The sequence below is a fragment of the Mastigoproctus giganteus genome, chromosome 1 (genome assembly GCF_048544385.1).
Source record: "Mastigoproctus giganteus isolate SK-2022 chromosome 1, ASM4854438v1, whole genome shotgun sequence".
NCBI classification, from domain to species: domain Eukaryota; kingdom Metazoa; phylum Arthropoda; class Arachnida; order Uropygi; family Thelyphonidae; genus Mastigoproctus; species Mastigoproctus giganteus.
The window spans coordinates 4,629,774-4,648,175 of record NC_143575.1 but is presented as its reverse complement, the minus strand read 5'-3'; the positions used below and the strand labels follow the sequence as shown (position 1 = coordinate 4,648,175).

Genomic DNA, 18,402 nt, shown 5'->3' with positions numbered 1-18,402 from the left:
AGAGTTATCATGCCTAGAAATTGGAGTGTCACCAAAGATACGCATAGGAGCAAAAGAATCCTTTTTGCGAGATATAAGACAAGACTGAGTTTTAGAAGGATTGAAATCAGCTAAGTTGTCTTTGCCCCACAGGAGAAAAACTTGGAGACAGGCATTTAAGGAATTGCTAGCAGATATTTGAGAGGTTGAAGCTGATTGAGCAGGGCAAGGTTTCTCAAACTGGAAAGTGGAATGCAATGTGCTATCATCAGCATAACTATGGATAGGATTTCAAGTCAATTGAAGAAGGTCATTAATATACAAGAGTGGGGGAAAGAACTGAAATGTGCAGGATACTAGCATTAGTGGAGAAGTTAGAAGACAGAGGGTCATCAACCATCAGAGAGATGGTTGATGAACCATCTCTGATCACTCAGTGAGTGATCAGAGAGAAAACTGGTTAACCAATTACAAAAAACAGTTGGCAAACCATAAAATGGAAGCTTGTTTAGAAGACTTTTATGCCAAACATGATCGAAAGCCTTTCAGATGTCAAGAGCAACTGCTTGTGTTTCACTGAACATTTCCATTGAATTTGTCCATAAATGTTTACATAAGCCAGAATATCACCAGTGGATCAACACTGATGGAATCCATACTGGCGATTGTTTGATCAGACAGAACGTTTCTAGGTAGTTTCAGAGTTGGCAGTTAATTGATTTCTCCATTACTTTAGAAAGAGAAGAAGTAATTGCAATGGGACGATAATTGGATGGGAGGGATTTGTCACCCTTTTTAGGAACTGGCTGGATATGAGCAAATTTCCAAGCAGAAGGAACACCTTTGGAATAAGAAAGTGAAAAAAGGTAGAAAAGAACAAGAGTAAGTTGAAAAGCACAGGTTTTGAGAACAAGTGGAGAAATACCATCAGGACCTGGAGCTTCTGAGCATTAAGTTTGAGGGAACACCACACCTTTTGACGGAACACAACAGGAGGCATTGAATGGAGCATGTTGGGAATGGTGGGAGGTGTTTTACCAAGATCGCTAATACATGAGTTGGAAGAAAAAATGGGATGCTAGCAGGTCAGCTTTATCCTTGGCTAAAGTGATAACAGAACCATCTGGTTTTGACAGAGGTGGGAGCTGAGATGGGTAAAAGTTGCGGCCAACAGCTTTGGCAAGAGATCAGAATGCTTGGCTACCATTAGGGCAAGAAGCAAGTTTTATACTCTTAGTCTGTTCAAAATCTAATTTGGACTGATTAATAACTGCTTTACAATTATTGCGAGCTTTGGCAGAAAATAAAAAAAAATTTGTAGGCAGAAAATAAAAATGAAGAATTCGAAACAAGCCAATTACGATATGCAACATTCTTCTCTTGAACAGCCTTAGCACTTTTATTGGAATCCAAGGTTTAGATAAAAGACAAGATTTTGAAGTGGAATGGGAATAAAGTATTCCAGTCCTACAAGAATAATTTCACTGATATGATCTGAGCAAATGTTGACATCAGAAGTTTTGAAACAGTAATCCGACCAAGGAAAAGAAATCTCTTAGGTTAACCCATTTTACATTCTTGTAATCCCAAACAACACAATGTTAGGAATAGCCATGAGATAAAGGTGCTCCATTGGAGAAGAGACAATCACCAAGTTGTGATCCGAGGTGCCTAAATGACACTAACTTCGACCGTACTTAAAAATGTATCGAAATGTACTTAAAAGGATCGTTTGTGTGCGTGTTGGCTGTATGGTTAGGATAGTCCAGTATTCTGGTAGGTAAATGAACAATCTGAACAATGGTTAGGATTGTCCGGTATTCTGGTAGGTAAATGAACAAACTGTGCAAGGTCATTAGTAATTGCAAAAGCCTCAGCATAAATAAATAAATAAATAAATAAATTTTCTGTTTATACTCTGGCACGACAACCAAGTCAGTAGAGTTTACAATAAATCGTCAATACAAATAGTTATCGTATTCAGTAGTCATGGGCTTGAACTTCGGTCCACTCAAGGAACGCGTGCTATGCACTCTCACTCCTGACCACTCGGCTATGTCATCTTGACCAGCTGAGTCAAAATGCTGAGGTGTGACTAGAAAACAGAAGCCAGCTGGAGTTGTGAACTTTAAAATAACCAAGGAAAATTACCTTACTGCTAGGAAGGTTGGACTAGAGAAAGTCAAAGAATATACCCAGATCCTTGACATAACGTGGCCTTTCCACAATGCCCCCCCCCCCACATACACACTACTCAGACTCCCTCCAGTCACTATCTGGCAGAGTAGAGGTAGCACGATTACACATCAGCTGATCCGGAAGCCTCCTAGAGTGTCACCAATAGCTTCGGTCCGGTATACTAACTAGCGGCCGGCCTATGAACACCGTTTTAGTGCTGTACCCTCAAAATGTAAGGAAGACTGGATCTCACCACGATGTCCATTATAACCTCAAAAGTCATCAGTTATACTGCATGATGGAAGAAATGGGGAAGGGTTGACTGGAATTTAGCTCTGGAGACTAAACATGGGTTCTATCACTTCAAGCCTCTAATAAGCAAAGTGGTGGTACTGCCTGTTTGATGCGAGTCATCTACCACCTAGTATTGCCTGGTAACACAGAGGGGCAGCATTCCTCCATGTGGTGTGGGCGCCACACCTCGACCCTTGCTTACATTGGTTCACACCTGAGTGGTCACCCACAATGTACTTGTGCATGGGGGTTATACCCAGGATTAGTAACAGTCCCACCATTGTGAAGGTGCAAGCAGAGGATGTGGCTGTCACAGCTGTCCGGACTTTGCCGAAATTGGATCCACTTGACACGAGTGTCACCCGAATATCAGTTGATCAGCTTTTTAAACTCCCAGGTAGCAGGTACAGCTTGTCTAGCATATCTGCGAGAATGTCTGCACCAATCTCAAGGACCAGGCTTAATTTGATACAACTTGGTTTGTGCCATGATTGTTGCCACTGGGAGTGTAATACATTTCTTATCACTTGCCTGTAGTCTGTATATAGGGGACTAATAGGCTGTGATTGCTATTGGATTATGCTGCACTATCTACCTGATCATTGGCCCTGATCCCAATGTGGCTTGAGATTTTGATTTGATTTGATTTCGATTTTTATGGAGCAAGGGCAATTAAAGGCCATGGTGCACCAAGTCAAGGCTTGGGATTAAGCAGAAGCGAATTTTGAATGTAAATTCAAAATGAGAATATAATTTCTACTGAACCTTGGATAGGACTAGATAAGGATTATATCTTATCACCGATAAGGGCTGTAATGTGTTTAAATAATCTTTAAATGGCAACTCCATCATAAAAATTTAAATGTTGCCATAATTTTGATTTATTCGGTCTGTCTGATGTCTTCCGAAGGGTCGAGGCTTTGTTTTTCAGTCCTGTATTTGTCTTTTTTGGAAAGAAAGGATGCTGTCCTGTGTCTATTTTTTCCTCATCAGTGAATAGTTCAAGGAATGAGTCATTTGGGTATCTCCCACACTTTGACATGCATTTTTTTTTTGCTTGGGTTGCTGGAGGCTCTCCCAGTTTTTGGCTTTTCTTTACCACTTGTTTTTGGTACCAATATCAGTACATCCTAGTGGGGAGCACTAGGATGTACTGATATTGGTTGGAGTGGTAGCTGATTATGTTTTTTTTGGTGGGTTTTTGTGAGTTCAATAAATAGCATGCAATGGGAATGAATGACTCTCTTGGTGGAACAGCCACATCAGTTTGTGTCCCAATGGAATGCGTCCCTGCAACTTTCTTGGCATAAGTAGGCTTATTACTATTTATGGCTTCCCTGCTTTTCTTGAATCCAGATAGGATAATGCATCTAGATAGGATAATGTTCAGTTCTGCCTTGAGCCTATATATCTCTTTTTTCCTTCCACCACCGGCTTGCTCCTGAGTACGCAGGGTGTTATCTTAACAACTGATGCATACAGTTTTGTTTGCTGAACATCCTATGATTTTGTGGTCCTTTGCACTACATTGAGCACATGTAAGGGCATCAGGACAGACCATCTGTGAGTGTCCATATTTTTGACACTTGAAACATCTTAAGGGATTTGATACATATGGCTTTAATGGGCAATGCAGAAGTGTTTGGTATGGGGTTTTCAATGTTTGAGTGGATTATCAGGAAGTGTGGTGTAGGTCCTATTCTGTTCTAGGCATTTTTTCTGCTGTGGTAGTATTATTGTGCATATCACAGTTTTCTGGTAGGGACCATGTTGTGGTCCCAGAAGAAAAGTTTACATTATCAGGATTCAAAAATGTTTTTGTTTTGGTTCATTGCCTGGTCTCCCTACCTACCATGGAGTCCACATGGGATGCCCAATATCTGGCATGCAATGAATGCACTTAAGGGTGGGATGCCAGGGCTACCCAGACACCATACCTGCACTGCTGTCTGCCTGAATCCTGTCCCTTGGACCATGAGGGTAGGGAAATGGCATTGACATGGTTGACCCATGTAGGCAAACCCACTGGCTGATTGATCCTGGTTGAGCCACCCATCTTGTTGAAGCAGGGGCCAAAGTGATGCCCTGAAGCTGGGCCCCCTCAACCACCAGGATCTTCCTTTCCAAGTTTCCACAGATTGCAGTGTATGGAAAACATGCCCGTTTCCTACGTTGTTAGCCTGATACCTAGGCTGTGCGTTCCGGTTTGGGCTTCAGTGATGCTAATCTGGAAGACCAGTAGTGGCAGGTCCCTTACCACGTTCAGGTGCCCAACGTAGATTGGGGGGGGGGGGGGGAGAGAGAGAGAGAGAGAGAGAGAGAGAGAGAGAGAGAGAGAGAGAGAGAGAGAGAGAGAGAAGGATTGTGTTACAGGCTTAATGACTGTGATGAGTATAACAAACAACTATACAGAGAAAGAGAGCAATGTGTACATCAGGATGTATTATAATGCTGATTTAACTTTCCAAATACTGACTGGAACTTGTGGGTTGGTCACTCGCACCCCCAACAAGGCATTTGTGAATTTATTGGATAACTTATCTACAGCAGCATGTTAGAGAGACAACAAGAGAAAGCAATACTCTTGATCTGATTATCAATAGCGATTCTTCATGAAATCAAGAATCTGCAAATAGAAGTCCTACTAGGTATCAGTCATCACAATGTGATATGAGATTTATTACAGACACAACTACTATCAAGGGTAAAGAGAAGGGCTTTAGCTTTCATAAAGGTGACTACAATGGTCTCAGACAGTTTTTAAAATTCAATACAGTGGGACCAACTGCTGATGTTACCAACAGCAAATTCTAAATGGGAAACACTTAAGGAATAACTGTAGAAGCTACTATGCTTTTCATACTAATTAAGAAATACTGTTCAGGGCTTAGACCTAAATGGATGTCAGATGAACTAATGAGATTTGTGGCAGAGACGAAAAATGAATAGGATCTTGAGAGAGCAGATTTTGAGGGACCTTCAATGGGGATAACTAAATCATCAGCATATGAGAAAAGTGAGGTCTGCTGGAAGGTGGTTTTGAGCCATTTTGTATCTCATGTACTGTATGAGTCCCCTCCATATCTTCTCCTTGAGATTATACTTGTGAAATAAGCAGCACGATCAGTGCGAACTAGTGATATTAGCATTAGCATTAGCATTAGTAGAGGCATTTGATGCAAGAAAGCAAGCTTATGCAGCATCAGCCAAAAAAAAAAAAAAAAAAAAAAAGTAACATAAATAAATAAAAATAACCACTTCCACTTCACCCCTCTGTTCGTTCGAAATACCTGTCCAGCTGAGCCTTAAACTTATTTAGGCTATCAACTTCCACGACAAGGGATGGAAGTCTGTTCCACCCACCAACCACCCGCTGGCTAAAGGCAAATTTCCGCACATCTATCCTACATCTGTCTTTCCTCAATTTGAATTTATGCCCTCTCAGGTGATTAGTAATCATTTAATTGACTCTTGAGAATCAGTTAATTACTTCTATAAATCAGTGAGTCACCAGTAATGAGAGAAAACCATCTTTTTAGTAGTAGATAATGTTTCTGTGTTTTTTGCAATATGATAGTTTTAACCTGTTATAAATTTGTAGTCTTGATGAACTGGGTAAAAGGCAGAAGAGGCTTTCATACACCGTTAGCTTCAAACTGAAGATGTTACATTATGCTAAAGAATATGGAAACAGGGTAGCTGAAAGATTTTATGGTTCTCCTCCAACTGAGAAAATGATAACTTTAATTGCATGCAATAAAATATTATTTTTCAAAACTCTCCTAAATTCTGGGTGTGCTGTATAGTTCTGTGTATCTTATCATTCAGCATATAATGTTAGGTCACAAGCACTTAATAAGCTATCTCTGAACTAGTAACGCAGTATAAGACTGTTTCATTACATTATTCAAACTTAAACTAAGGTTTTTCACTTAGTTTAAATCCTTATTTTGAAGTTTTGGATGCAAATTTCTTTGATAAATAAATTTTCTGTTTATACTCTGGGATGACCACATGGTCAGAGGAGTTCACAAGGCTTGTTGCTTGTTTGTTTGTTTGTTATTTGGTTTTTAGGAGCATTAGCAACTAAGGCCATATTGCTCCGTGAACATGCGGTGGTCATTCCTGACCTTTCCGCATCCTCCGTATTTGGTGGTGACGGACTCGAACCCCGGTCTAATCAAGAAGCGTGTGTTACTCACTGCTGCTCCTTCCCACCTGGCTATGGAGGCGCCAGTTCACAAGGCAGAGAGAGAATACAAGAAACAGCACCGTATTCAGCAGTCACTGTGCTGAACTGGGTTGTGGCACTGAACAACAAGTATAACTTTCATAAATCCAAAATTTCTGGATATAGCATAGTATGTATTGTTTCTTATTTTTATCCAGTTATCATAATTTATATATTTCAATGTTTTCAGCAATTGGCTGTTTTTACTGGTGCTATGGCACATCAGTATCTTGGGGTGGAGTGGGGTGGGGGAAAGAGAGAGTTTAAAGGCTAATTTGATGTTGCACAGGCTGAAAATCTTGGAATAACTCCTAGCAACTGGCATTAGAAGTCATTCAAAGTTATAAGTTATATTTTGTTGATTAAAAATCATTAATTTTTCAGTAATCAAGATCAGAATTGTGCCATTATAATGAACTTAAACATGTCTCCTTACTGAAAATTATTAATAGAATGTGTTATAAAAAAGATTTCAATTCATTAATAATATATTATTAAAAAAAATTTGAATATTTTAACTGATCATGACATGTTTTAGTTTATTGAGGTAAATTAAAATGGTAAATTTTGAATTACAGTTATAAATACAAGTATTTCTCACCAACTCTTATTTTGAAGGTATTAAAGGAATGTTCATTAACATAATCCAACTGCTCTTTTAACCTGAGTGCAAAGTCTGCCATAGTGGTAACATGGGAATGGTTTGTAAGGTCTACAGTTGGAGCTGTTAGTCCTGATGCAGCCATGTAGGTGTATCCCGTTGTTTTAATTTTCTCTACACAGCTAAACTGTTCTTCTTCAAGAATCTAGAAGAAAGCAAATGGATTAACAAGTGAAATAGAACAGAGAGAGAGAGCCTATAGGGAACTACAATATAAAAATTGAATTTAAAATATATACCTCATCAAAATCAGCAATAATCTCATTGAGCAATCGAAGGCACTCTACCCCTTCATTATTGGCCTCTAATTCCATATAGAAATCACTGAAGTTAGGAATGGAAGCAAACATAATACAAACACTTTCACATTGTTTATGGTAAAGCTCCTAAAAAAAAAAAAAATTGAATTCAATGAAATCATTATTTTAGTACTAACTATTATTTTGCTGCATAAAAAAAAAAAAAAAAAAAAAATCATTCAACCTATATCCACTCTTTCCACTACTAGAAGGCACTGGATCCAGCTGTCTCTTATATTTCACTAGACTCTGGATCTCAATACAACTAATAAGACCTGAAATAAACAGACCACAGAGGCATTATATTTCAGTGCGATCGAGACCCATATTTCAATGTGATCGGCACCCACTAATATTCGTAAAATTGGACAAATACTAAATTATTGTGATTGACTGTGTAATAAACAGACCAATTATTATTGGTCTGTTTATTACACAGTCATACACAGACCAATAATAATTTCAGAGGTGTGGGATCTAAAACAAATATCCTAAAGTTCAAATTTAATAACAAAACATAACAGCCCTCCCCACACATTCAGGACCTCTACTAATGGGGACGGGTAGTCATGCACCCAGATTTCGGAGTAGAAATTTTCATATCCTTTCCTCTAAACGACCTTTAAGCTGTTCTAAATCCCTAGTTTTTCAAATTCCCAAACTATTAGTGAAATACGAGGGGGCAGGAATTTTCCTTCTATCATGCTTCTCTTTCTTTCGCTCACTTACTCACCCCCTCCACACTTTTGAAATATGGCAATGGAACGTGCCGGGGCTATATATACAGCCTTCGACACGCCTCCCCTTTTAAGATGGTATAAACGAAAAGCCCCCGTCGAGCTTTGGGAAATCTTCTCCCATTATACTTTCAATTATTCGCCATTCATGGATTTAGGGTTAAAGCTTGTTTTTATTCCTTTGTCTTGTTGCAAGGTTCTTCCATCTTTAAGCAGGTCTTTGAAATAATTTCCATCTATACTGATTAAATCTTATGTGAATGCAGTTATTTCTGGAAAATATCCTAGATAAGAGATTTCCTGACTTAAAATAGAGTATTTCAAAATTTTAATATTTTTCAATATCCTATGTATTATATTTATTATTCTATTTTTATTTCGTTAAATTCAAAACATTGATTTAAAATTCAAAATGAGGACACAGATCCTCTACAAGAGAAAATCACAATAATTTAGCATTTGTCCGATTTTACGAATATTAGCGGGTTTTGAACACACAAGTTGTCTGTCCAACATGTCTAGTAAAGTTTTGAGACAATAGGATTCCCATAATGTTTTTTATACAATGTCAATATATTTCAATGATTGACAAAATTCAAGCCAAACAAACTTATGGGAATGCAGTGCTCACTTAGCGCTCTGTTTTTCAAAGAAAAACAGAGCGCTAAGCGAGCACTGCATTCCCATAAGTTAACATATCTATTTGTGAGTTGTGGTTGATGCCATAGGATATTTCCTAATAAATAATAAATGGTAGTGAAAAGATGCACAAATGTCAGTCAAAATATTTAATATTCAAATATTTGTACACATAAAATATTCTGCATTACATACATATACTGTATAATTATGTGGTAACTACTTACATATCAATGATTTTAATTGGAATTTTAAGTTTAACTTAAATTCCAATTAAAATCCTGAATTTAACTGATCTAATTGATTTTAATTGATTTAATTTAATGGATGAATTTAACCATGAAAAATGTGTCTATTTTGGGTTGTACTTCGGCCATCGTCCTGGTAAACTAAAAGGGGTTTTAATTTTAAATCCTCGCAGCGTTACCACCCAACAAAAAAGTCAACTGATCCTTCGCTGCTTTGAAACCGCGCATGTTTTTTTCTTTTTTCAATATGAAACTTTTTTAGGCATTCGTTTCCAAAAAAAGTCCTGCTTCATCTATGTTAAACACTTGTTGAGAAGTACAACACATAATACCCCCTTTCAATAATTTTAACAAGTTCATTTTTGAAAGTTTCGGCTCCTTGATCTGCACTTGCCAGCATCCCATTTTTCTTCCAACTCATGTATTAATGACCTTGGTAAAACACCTCCCACCAAACCCAACATGCTCCATTCAATGCCTCCTGTGGTCTTCTGTCAAAAGGATGTCAGAAGGATTTTAGCATTAGCATTAGTAGAGGCATTTGATGCAAGAAAGCAAGCTTATGCAGCATCAGCCAAAAAAAAATAAAATAAATAAATAAATAAAATAACCACTTCCACTTCACCCTTTTTTCATTCGAAATACCTGTCCAGCTGAGCCTTAAACTTATTTAGGCTATCAACTTCCACGACAAGGGATGAAAGTCTGTTCCACCAACCAACCACCCACTGGCTAAAGGCAAATTTCCGCACGTCTATCCTACATTCTGTCTTTCCTCAATTTCAATTTATGCCCTCTCAGGTGATTATTCTGAGCAAGAGGAAGAATCCCATCAGCATTGAGCATGCTCCAACCATTCAAGGCTTTATACACCTCTATCAGATCACCTCGCTGGTGCTTAGTCTCCAGACACTGTAATTTGCAAAGCTTAAGCCTTTCTTCGTAAGAGCACCCCTTTGTTCCATTCACGACTCTTGTTGCCCTTCTCTGTACTCATTCCAGCAGCTCTACATCCTTCCTGAAATGAGGCCTCCAGGCCTGTATACAGTGTTCTAGGTGTGGTTTGACCATTGTCTTATACAAGGGAATAATCACCTCCTTATCCCTGTTAGAAAAATTCCTATATATCATTGACAATACACCATGAGCTACCCTTGCAGCCTGTCTGCACTGCTCAGAGAACTTCATATCTGCCTGCACAACCACCCCGAGGTCCTTTTCATTCTCTACCACTGTCAGTGTAGTACCACAGAGTTGATATGTTTGGGGTTGCTGTTTCCCATATGTAGTACTTTACATTTGTCAATGTTAAACTTCATTTGCCACCTCTCAGCCTATCTGCTCAATCTTTCCAGATCCTGTTGCAGCAGCATAGTGTAAGTAATGTCCTTGACAACCCTACCAACCTTCGTATCGTCTGCAAACTTGGACATTAAGCTTGATATACCATCATCAATATCATTTATAAATACAGAAAACAATAACGAACCCAATACTGAACCCTGACAGACTCCACTAATAACATTAGTCCACGATGAGCAGTGTCCATTGATTACCACTCTGCCTTCTCCCCCTCAACCACCCCTTTATCCATAGCAGCAATTTGCCTCCAGTGCCACACTGCTCCAATTTGTGCAGCAGTCTTCCATGTGCAACAGTATCAAAAGCCTTTCTAAGATCCAAGTATATAATATCAAAGTTATTCCCTGCATCCAGTTCTTTTGTGACTGCATCATAGTATCCAATCAAATTGGTCAGGCAAGACGTCCCCTTAACAAAACCATGCTGTGTCTGAGCTGTAACTGAAGTCCTTTCTAGATGATCCTGCAGTGCTTCGTTAACCAGTGCCTCCATTACTTTTCCGGGAACAGAAGTTAAACTCACAGGTCTATAATTACTTATGTCAGCCTTTGATCCTCCTTTGTGAATTGGGGTCACATTTGCACATCTCCAATCCATGGGTACCTCCCCTGAGTCCAAGGAAGCTCTCATAATTATGGCAAAGGGTTTGCTTACTTCCTTTGCTGCCTCCTTTAATATAACTGGATAGATCCCATCCACCCCAGGTGCCTTTCTTGTGTTTTTCTTCAACAATTTCTCCTCCACTTTACTCTCAGAGATTACAAGATTCTCTAGCTTACTTCCAGAGTTGAATACACCTCTGGCATTCCCCTCGCCGAATAACTCCTCATGTGTGAATGTCGATGCAAAATATTCATTTAGTTTGTTAGCTACCTGAGCAGGATCATCAACAGTTGACCCATCGATATCAAGTGGACCAATCTGATTCATCCCCTTCCTTCTAGAGTTTACATAAGTAAAGAACTCTTAGCTGTTTTTCTTTGCATCCCTTGCCAAAGATATCTTGTAATCTGCCTTCGCCTCTCTAACCTCCTTTCTAACTTGGTTACAGATCAACTTGTATCTATCACAGACTTCTGTGTCACGTGTTAATTTGTATGTATCCCAAGCATTTTCTTCTCTGCCATACGTCTCATTAGTTCATCTGACATCCATTTAGGCCTGAACCTTGAACAATATTTCTTAGTTGGTACGTAAAGCCTAGTAGCTTCCAAGATAAGTTCTTTGAATGCTTCCCATTTTGAGTTTGCTGTTGGTAACATCATCAGTTGGTCCCAATGTATAGAATTTAAATACTGTCTCAGACCATCGTAGTCACCTTTACGAAAGCAATAACCCTTCCCTTCACCCCTGATGGTAGTTACCTCCTTGAGTAAATCCCACCTCAGCACACTGTAATCACTGCCACCTAGTGGTTCTGCAGATTCTTAATGCATGAAGAATCACTACTGATAATCAGATCAAGAGTATTACTCCCTCTAGTTGCCTCCCGAACATGCTGATGTAGAAAACAATCATCCAATAAATCCACAAAAGCCTTGCTAGTGTGCGAGTGACCAACCCACAAATTCCAGTCAATATCTGGGAAATTAAAATCCCCCGTTATAAGACTCTCTGATTTACTGGCCCACTCTATTTCCCTGTACAGTTTCTTATTATACTCATCACAATCATTAGGCCTATAGCACACTCCTACTCTCAATTTTGATCTCCCAATGCTTATGTCACACCAAACTGACTCGACAGCGATGTCGACTGGCTTCACTTCCTTGGATTTTATGTATTTCTTAACTAATACCATAACCCCTCCTCTCTTCCTGTCTATCCTTTCTGTAGACATTGTACTCCCCAAATTCCAGTTCTGCATTCCTTATATCTGTGTGACACCACGTCTCTAAAATCCCAACAATATCTGCCTTTGATGTTTTGAGCAATACCTCAAATTCATCAAATTTATTTACAAAACTCCTAGCATTGGTGTACATGCAAGTATACATGCACCTGTTCTTTTTCTTAGCTACCCCAACACAACCCATGTGTTTACTTGTACCCCAATGATTCCTAGCAGTCGCTGAAATATCCTGCATCTTATTTTCCAGGCTGCTGCTAATTCCAATAGAAGCAGTGCAAGAATCACTTTCACCTCTGCCAGTGGCTACTGTTAATCTATTAGTCCTTTTATCCCCACAATCTAGCAGTTTTCCGACCCACCTAACACTGCCTCAATAGCATCAGCAAACATTCTTGCACCCTTTCTATTTAAGTGTATCCCATCCCTGTAGAAGCAGTCTCGCCAGTTAACAAGTACAGACCAGGCTGAAAAAAATTCTACCCCTTGAGTCTTGCACAATCTTTCCAGGGCCGAATTGATCGACAGGGCTCTCATCATATACTCCCTCCTATCGTGTCCGGGCAGAATTGCAGACACTTTCAAATTCAACCCTAATTCACGGCTTTTTTTCAACAGTGACCTGTACTTGTTAAGTAATTCCGCCGGTCTCCTACTCTTAATATTATTAGTGCCAACGTGTACAACTGTATCACCTTTTGTGCCCTTAAAAGAGATATCCGCTCTACAACTTCATTAACCTTTGCCCCTGGCAGACATACCCTGGTCCTGTTCCACCTATCCTTTTTACAAAGCATGTTTCCCGTTTCCCTGACAATAGAGTCACCAACAACTAGTAGTTCCTTTGGGACCAGGGCATTCTGCCTTGGGGGCTGCCGCTGTGTTGCACGATGACCAAGTGTAAGCTCTGGCATTGGTGTGGGCAGCTGAGAGCTTGATGGGCCCCTCACTTTTAATCTTTCGAGGGCATCCACCCTGTCCTTCAAGCTCTCACATATAGGCCCATAATAACGCTTTTGATGAATCTTGATGCTAAGAAAGTTCCAGGTCCCGATGGTATTTCTCCACTTGTTCTCAAAACCTGTGCTCCTGAACTTACTCGTGTTCTTTGCCGCCTTTTTTCACTTTCTTATTCCAAATGTATTATTCTTTCTGCTTGGAAATTTGCTCATATCCAGCCAGTTCCTAAAAAGGGTGACAAATCCCTACCACCCAATTATTGTCCCATTGCAATTATTCTACTCTTTCTAAAGTAATGGAGAAATCAATTAACTGCCAACTCTTAAAACTACCTAGAAACCTGCCGTCTGATCAACATTTGCCAGTATGGATTCCATCAGTGTTGATTCACTGGTGATATTCTGGCTTATGTTACCCATTTATGGACTAATTCAATGTAAAAGTTCGGTGAAACACAAGCAATTGCTCTTGACATCTCAAAGGCTTTCGATTGTGTTTGGCATAAATGTCTTCTAATGATCTTGGTCTTCTAAAGCTTCCATCTTATGCTTTGCCAACCGTTTTTTGTAATTGATTAACCAGTTTTCTCTCTGATCACTCACTGAAGGTGATGGTAGATGGCTCTCTGTCTTCTAACTTCTCCACTAATGCTGTTCAGTTCTTTCCCCCCACTCTTTTACTCGTGTATATTAATGACCTTCTTCCATTGACTGGAAATCCTATCCATAGTTTTTTTGATGATAGTACATTGCATTCCACTTTCTATTTTGAGAAACCTTGCCCTTCTCAATCAGTGTCAACTCCTCGAATATCTGCTACCAATTCCTTAAATGACTATCACCAAGTTTTTCTCCAGTGGGGCAAAGACAACTTAGTTGATTTCAATCCTTCTAAAACTCAGTCTTGTTTTATATCTCGCAAAAAGGATTCTTCTGCTCCTATGCTTATCTTTCGTGACACTACGATTTCTAGGCAAAATGATATCTCTTTTGGGGATTACCCTGACTTCTAATCTCTCTTGGCACAAGCACCTTACAAATATTGCTTCCTCTGCATCTAAAAAACTTGGTTTTCTCTTTCACTCTCGGCATTACTTTTCTTCCAAACAGCTGTTTACTCTGTAGAAATCGCAAATCCGCCCTACCATGGAATACTGTTCCCACATTTGGGGGTGGTGCCCCCAAAACCTCTCTCAGGCTTCTTGATTCCATTCAGAAGAGGGCAGTTAGATTAATTAATGATTCATCTCTAACAGAGTCTCTCCACACGCTGTCTCATAGAGATATTGCTTCTGCTGCATGCCTCTTCTACAGATATTTCTATGGACACTGTTCTTCTGAATTGGCTTCTATAATTCCTGCTCTCTCTTTCAAAACAGTTCGAACATGTGACGCCACCAGCCAACATCCATTTACTGTCCAACTTGAAACTCACAGAACCAACTTTTCATCTTCTTCGTTTATTCATTCAACTGCCGTTTTCTGGAACAACCTTCCTTCATATATATTTCCTGAAATTTACAGTCTAAAGAAGTTCAAGTCCAATGTCAACAAATATCTTCTTTTGACTTCTCAACCTCCAACTCAAGCATGGTACTAAGTACTATAGGTTCTAAGACCTCTCGGGTTTGGGGTTTACATAAAAAAAAAAAAAAAAAAAAACAAAGGAAGCCTAAGCCTAAGGCTTATGCTGCACCAGCCAAAAAAATTAATAAATAAAAAAATAATAATAAAATTAAATAAAATAAATAATAATTAATATTAAGAAAAAGGCAAATAGACAACCTATGCATTTCCATCCTCCCGTTGATAACTATCCAGCTGACCCTTAAACTTCCCCAAACTGTCAGCCTCTACCATCCACGTAGGTAACTTATTCCAGTAATTTATAACTCGCTGGCTAAAATAAAACTTCCTGCAATTCAGTTTAAACATCTCTCCCTGTAACTTGAATTTATGGCCCGTAGAGTTCTAGAATCATTTATAATTGTGAAAATTTCATCCTCATTCTTACTATTGCCTCTCAAAGCCTTAAACACCTCAATCAAGTCGCCTCTAAGGTGCCCAGTTTCCAAGCTGTGCAACCCACATAATCAAAGTCTTTCCTCATAAGGATGCTCTTTTGCCAATCTCACCAGGTGAGTTACCCATCTCTGGACGCTTCCATCTTTTTAGGTGTGGCCTCCACACTTGAGCACAGTATTCCAAGTGTGGTCTAACAATGGCCTTATATAATGGGATTATGCTGTCCTCATCTCTACTAAAAAATGTTTGATAAATTATCAATAGGACACTGTGGGCCTTCCTTGCATCTGTCTACAATGCTCGGAGAACTTCATGTCTGACTGTATCATAACTCCCAGTCCCTTTCTTCCACTACTGACTTTAGTTCAACTCCACCAAGTGTATAAGTTATTTTGGGGTTACTATTCCCAAGGTGTAAGACCTTTCACTTTGCTGAATTAAAGCATAGCTGCTACTTTTCTGACCATCCTTGAAGTTTATCTAGGTCACTCTGAAGAAGCTCTGCTTGGTGGTGATCATTAACTACTCTATCAATCTTTACATCATCTGCAAATTTAGACATCACGCCCTCTATCCCTTCATCTATGTAATTTAAAAAAATCAAAAACAACAGTGGTCCCAATATTGATCCTTGGGGAATCCCACTTCTTATATTAACCCGATCTGAGGAATAAACATTTATCACAACTCTCTGCCTCCTGCCTTGAAGCCATCCTGCTATCCATCTGAGAATTTTCCCTGTGATTCCAACTTGAGTCAGCTTATAAAATAACTGCTCATGTGGGACTGAGTCAAATGCTTTGCTTAAATCCAAATAGACATTGTCGAAATTATTCCCTAAATCCAGCTCAAGAGTGACCCTGTCAAAATAGCTAACCAGATTTGTAAAACACGATTTTCCCTTTACAGAGCTATGGTGCGTATCCTTCAGAATTCCATTTCTATCCAAATGATCCTGAATTCCACCCTTGATCATTGCCTCCATGATTTTCCTGACTACTGAAGTTAGACTGACGGGTCGGTCAGTCTAACTCTTAGAACCACCCTTATGCACTGGAGATACATTGGAACTTTTCCAATCCAATGGATTCTCTCCCAAGTCGAGTGTTGCTCTTGTAATTAGCCTCAATGGTTCAATGCACTCACTTGCCACCTCCCTTAAAATTATTGGGTATGTGCCATCAATCCTAGCCGCCTTACTCACCTGTAGGCTTGAAAGTTTTTTCATTACATAATCTGAAATTTAAATATCATTAATTACATATTTTTCAACTTCCCTCCCGTAATTTCTCACTGACAAAGGATTTTTCTTCTGTAAATATTGATGCAAAGTAACCGTTGAGTTCATCTGCAACATCAGCTGGGGTACCTAATACTATTACATGTCCATTACATAAGGGTCCAATCTGATTTGTTCTTCTGTTTTTTGCATTTATATATGCAAAGAATTCCTTATTCCCACTCTGCGGTCTCTTTGCCAGCCCTTGCCAGCCTAACCTTTTCTGTGGCATTATTGCAGATCAATTTGTAGCTGTCATTGGCTTCAATACTTTTTATTGCTCTGTAACTAATTGGCGGATAACAGTATATTTAGTAAGTTTGTTATGTCAGTGATTTTTTAATTTTGTTCTGTTTTTTAGAGTGGGATCATTGTGTAACAAATTCTGAGTAGAATTTGTTACACAAGGAATATACATTTGTATATAGCGATTTTATATCAAAGGAATATAATTTGTCATCAGCTTCTAATTTTATATTGTTGACTGGTGAAAATAGGTGTTCCATATTCTTTATGCGATATTTGGAATAATTCATTAAAGGTTTTAGTAAGTAAACTACAAATTTTGCCAAGTTTGTTGTTGACATATTTTTGAAACTAACTATCGGCCTTAATTGTTTGTCAGGTTTATGTAACTTAATGACACCAAAAATGTAGGGCGGATGTGTTGTATGGACTAAGAGTGCTGTATGCAAATTGCTTATAATCTTTTCTTCAGAGCATAATCTTTTTAATTCTTTTTCAATTTTTGATCTGATGGTGGGAATAAGATTTTTTTCTAGTTTCTGGTATGTTCGATTATGCTCTGAAGATAAGATTACAAGCAAAGATTACATACGCAGATCAATAATAATTTCTTCCTCCCCCCTTCCAGAGGACCTGTACTAATGGGTACAGGTAGTCACACACAGATTTCCGAGTGAAAACTTTCATAACCTTTCCTCCAAAAAACCTTTAAGCTGTTCTAAATCTCTAAATTTTCAAATTCTCGAATTATTAGTGAAATACGAAGGGGTGGGAATTTTCCTTCTATCCCCATTCTCTTCCTTCCACCTACTTAAACACCCCCCAACACTTTTGAAATACTGCAATGGAACGTGCCGGGGCTATAAATACAGCCTTCGACATGTGTTTGCTTTTACATATAGCTCTACATATACATACCTGAAAGTGTTAATAAAAACAAGCTGCTTGTAATTGCAAGTTTAGCGAATAAGTGAATACAGTGACTTCTTAATTTATACGAGGGTTGCGTTCAAGAACATCTCGTGCAATTTAAATTCACACGTAATATAAACAATCACCAAAATATGCGATAATAGGCCTATGAGAGCAACTCCTCCATCTAGCTAAGTTACCCCTATCAGTGCATACCGTTAGTTTTTTTTGGTTAGAAGACTAGGCACTCTAAAGAAAATAATGAGCAACCAAAGAGATTCATTTATCTTTATTGATTTACTTATTATTATTATTATTATTTTTTTTTTTTTTGTACAGTAAGAAAAAGTATGTTCACTGTAACCAACTTGTACAGTACAACACAAACAACAATTGAGAGAGGGAGAGAGACTGGGGTGGAAGGTGGCCTTAGGTAGATTGATGAGAATCATAGCCATGGTCAGATTCTGTACCCATGGATTCAGACCAGATAGGTGGGGGTAG

At 38.8% G+C, this 18,402-nt stretch overlaps 1 protein-coding gene across 1 annotated transcript in view; it reads right to left on the bottom strand.

Moving 5' to 3' along the window:
* LOC150090504 (adenylate cyclase type 5-like) overlaps positions 1-18,402 on the bottom strand; it is a 238,812-nt gene that overhangs the window by 17,091 nt on the left and 203,319 nt on the right. The window contains exons 14-15 of the mRNA XM_090378243.1: positions 7,583-7,729; positions 7,284-7,488 (exon numbers count right to left, since the gene is read on the bottom strand). Coding sequence (XP_090234369.1) covers positions 7,284-7,488; positions 7,583-7,729 — 352 coding nt within the window. The remainder of the gene's footprint in view (positions 1-7,283; positions 7,489-7,582; positions 7,730-18,402) is intronic.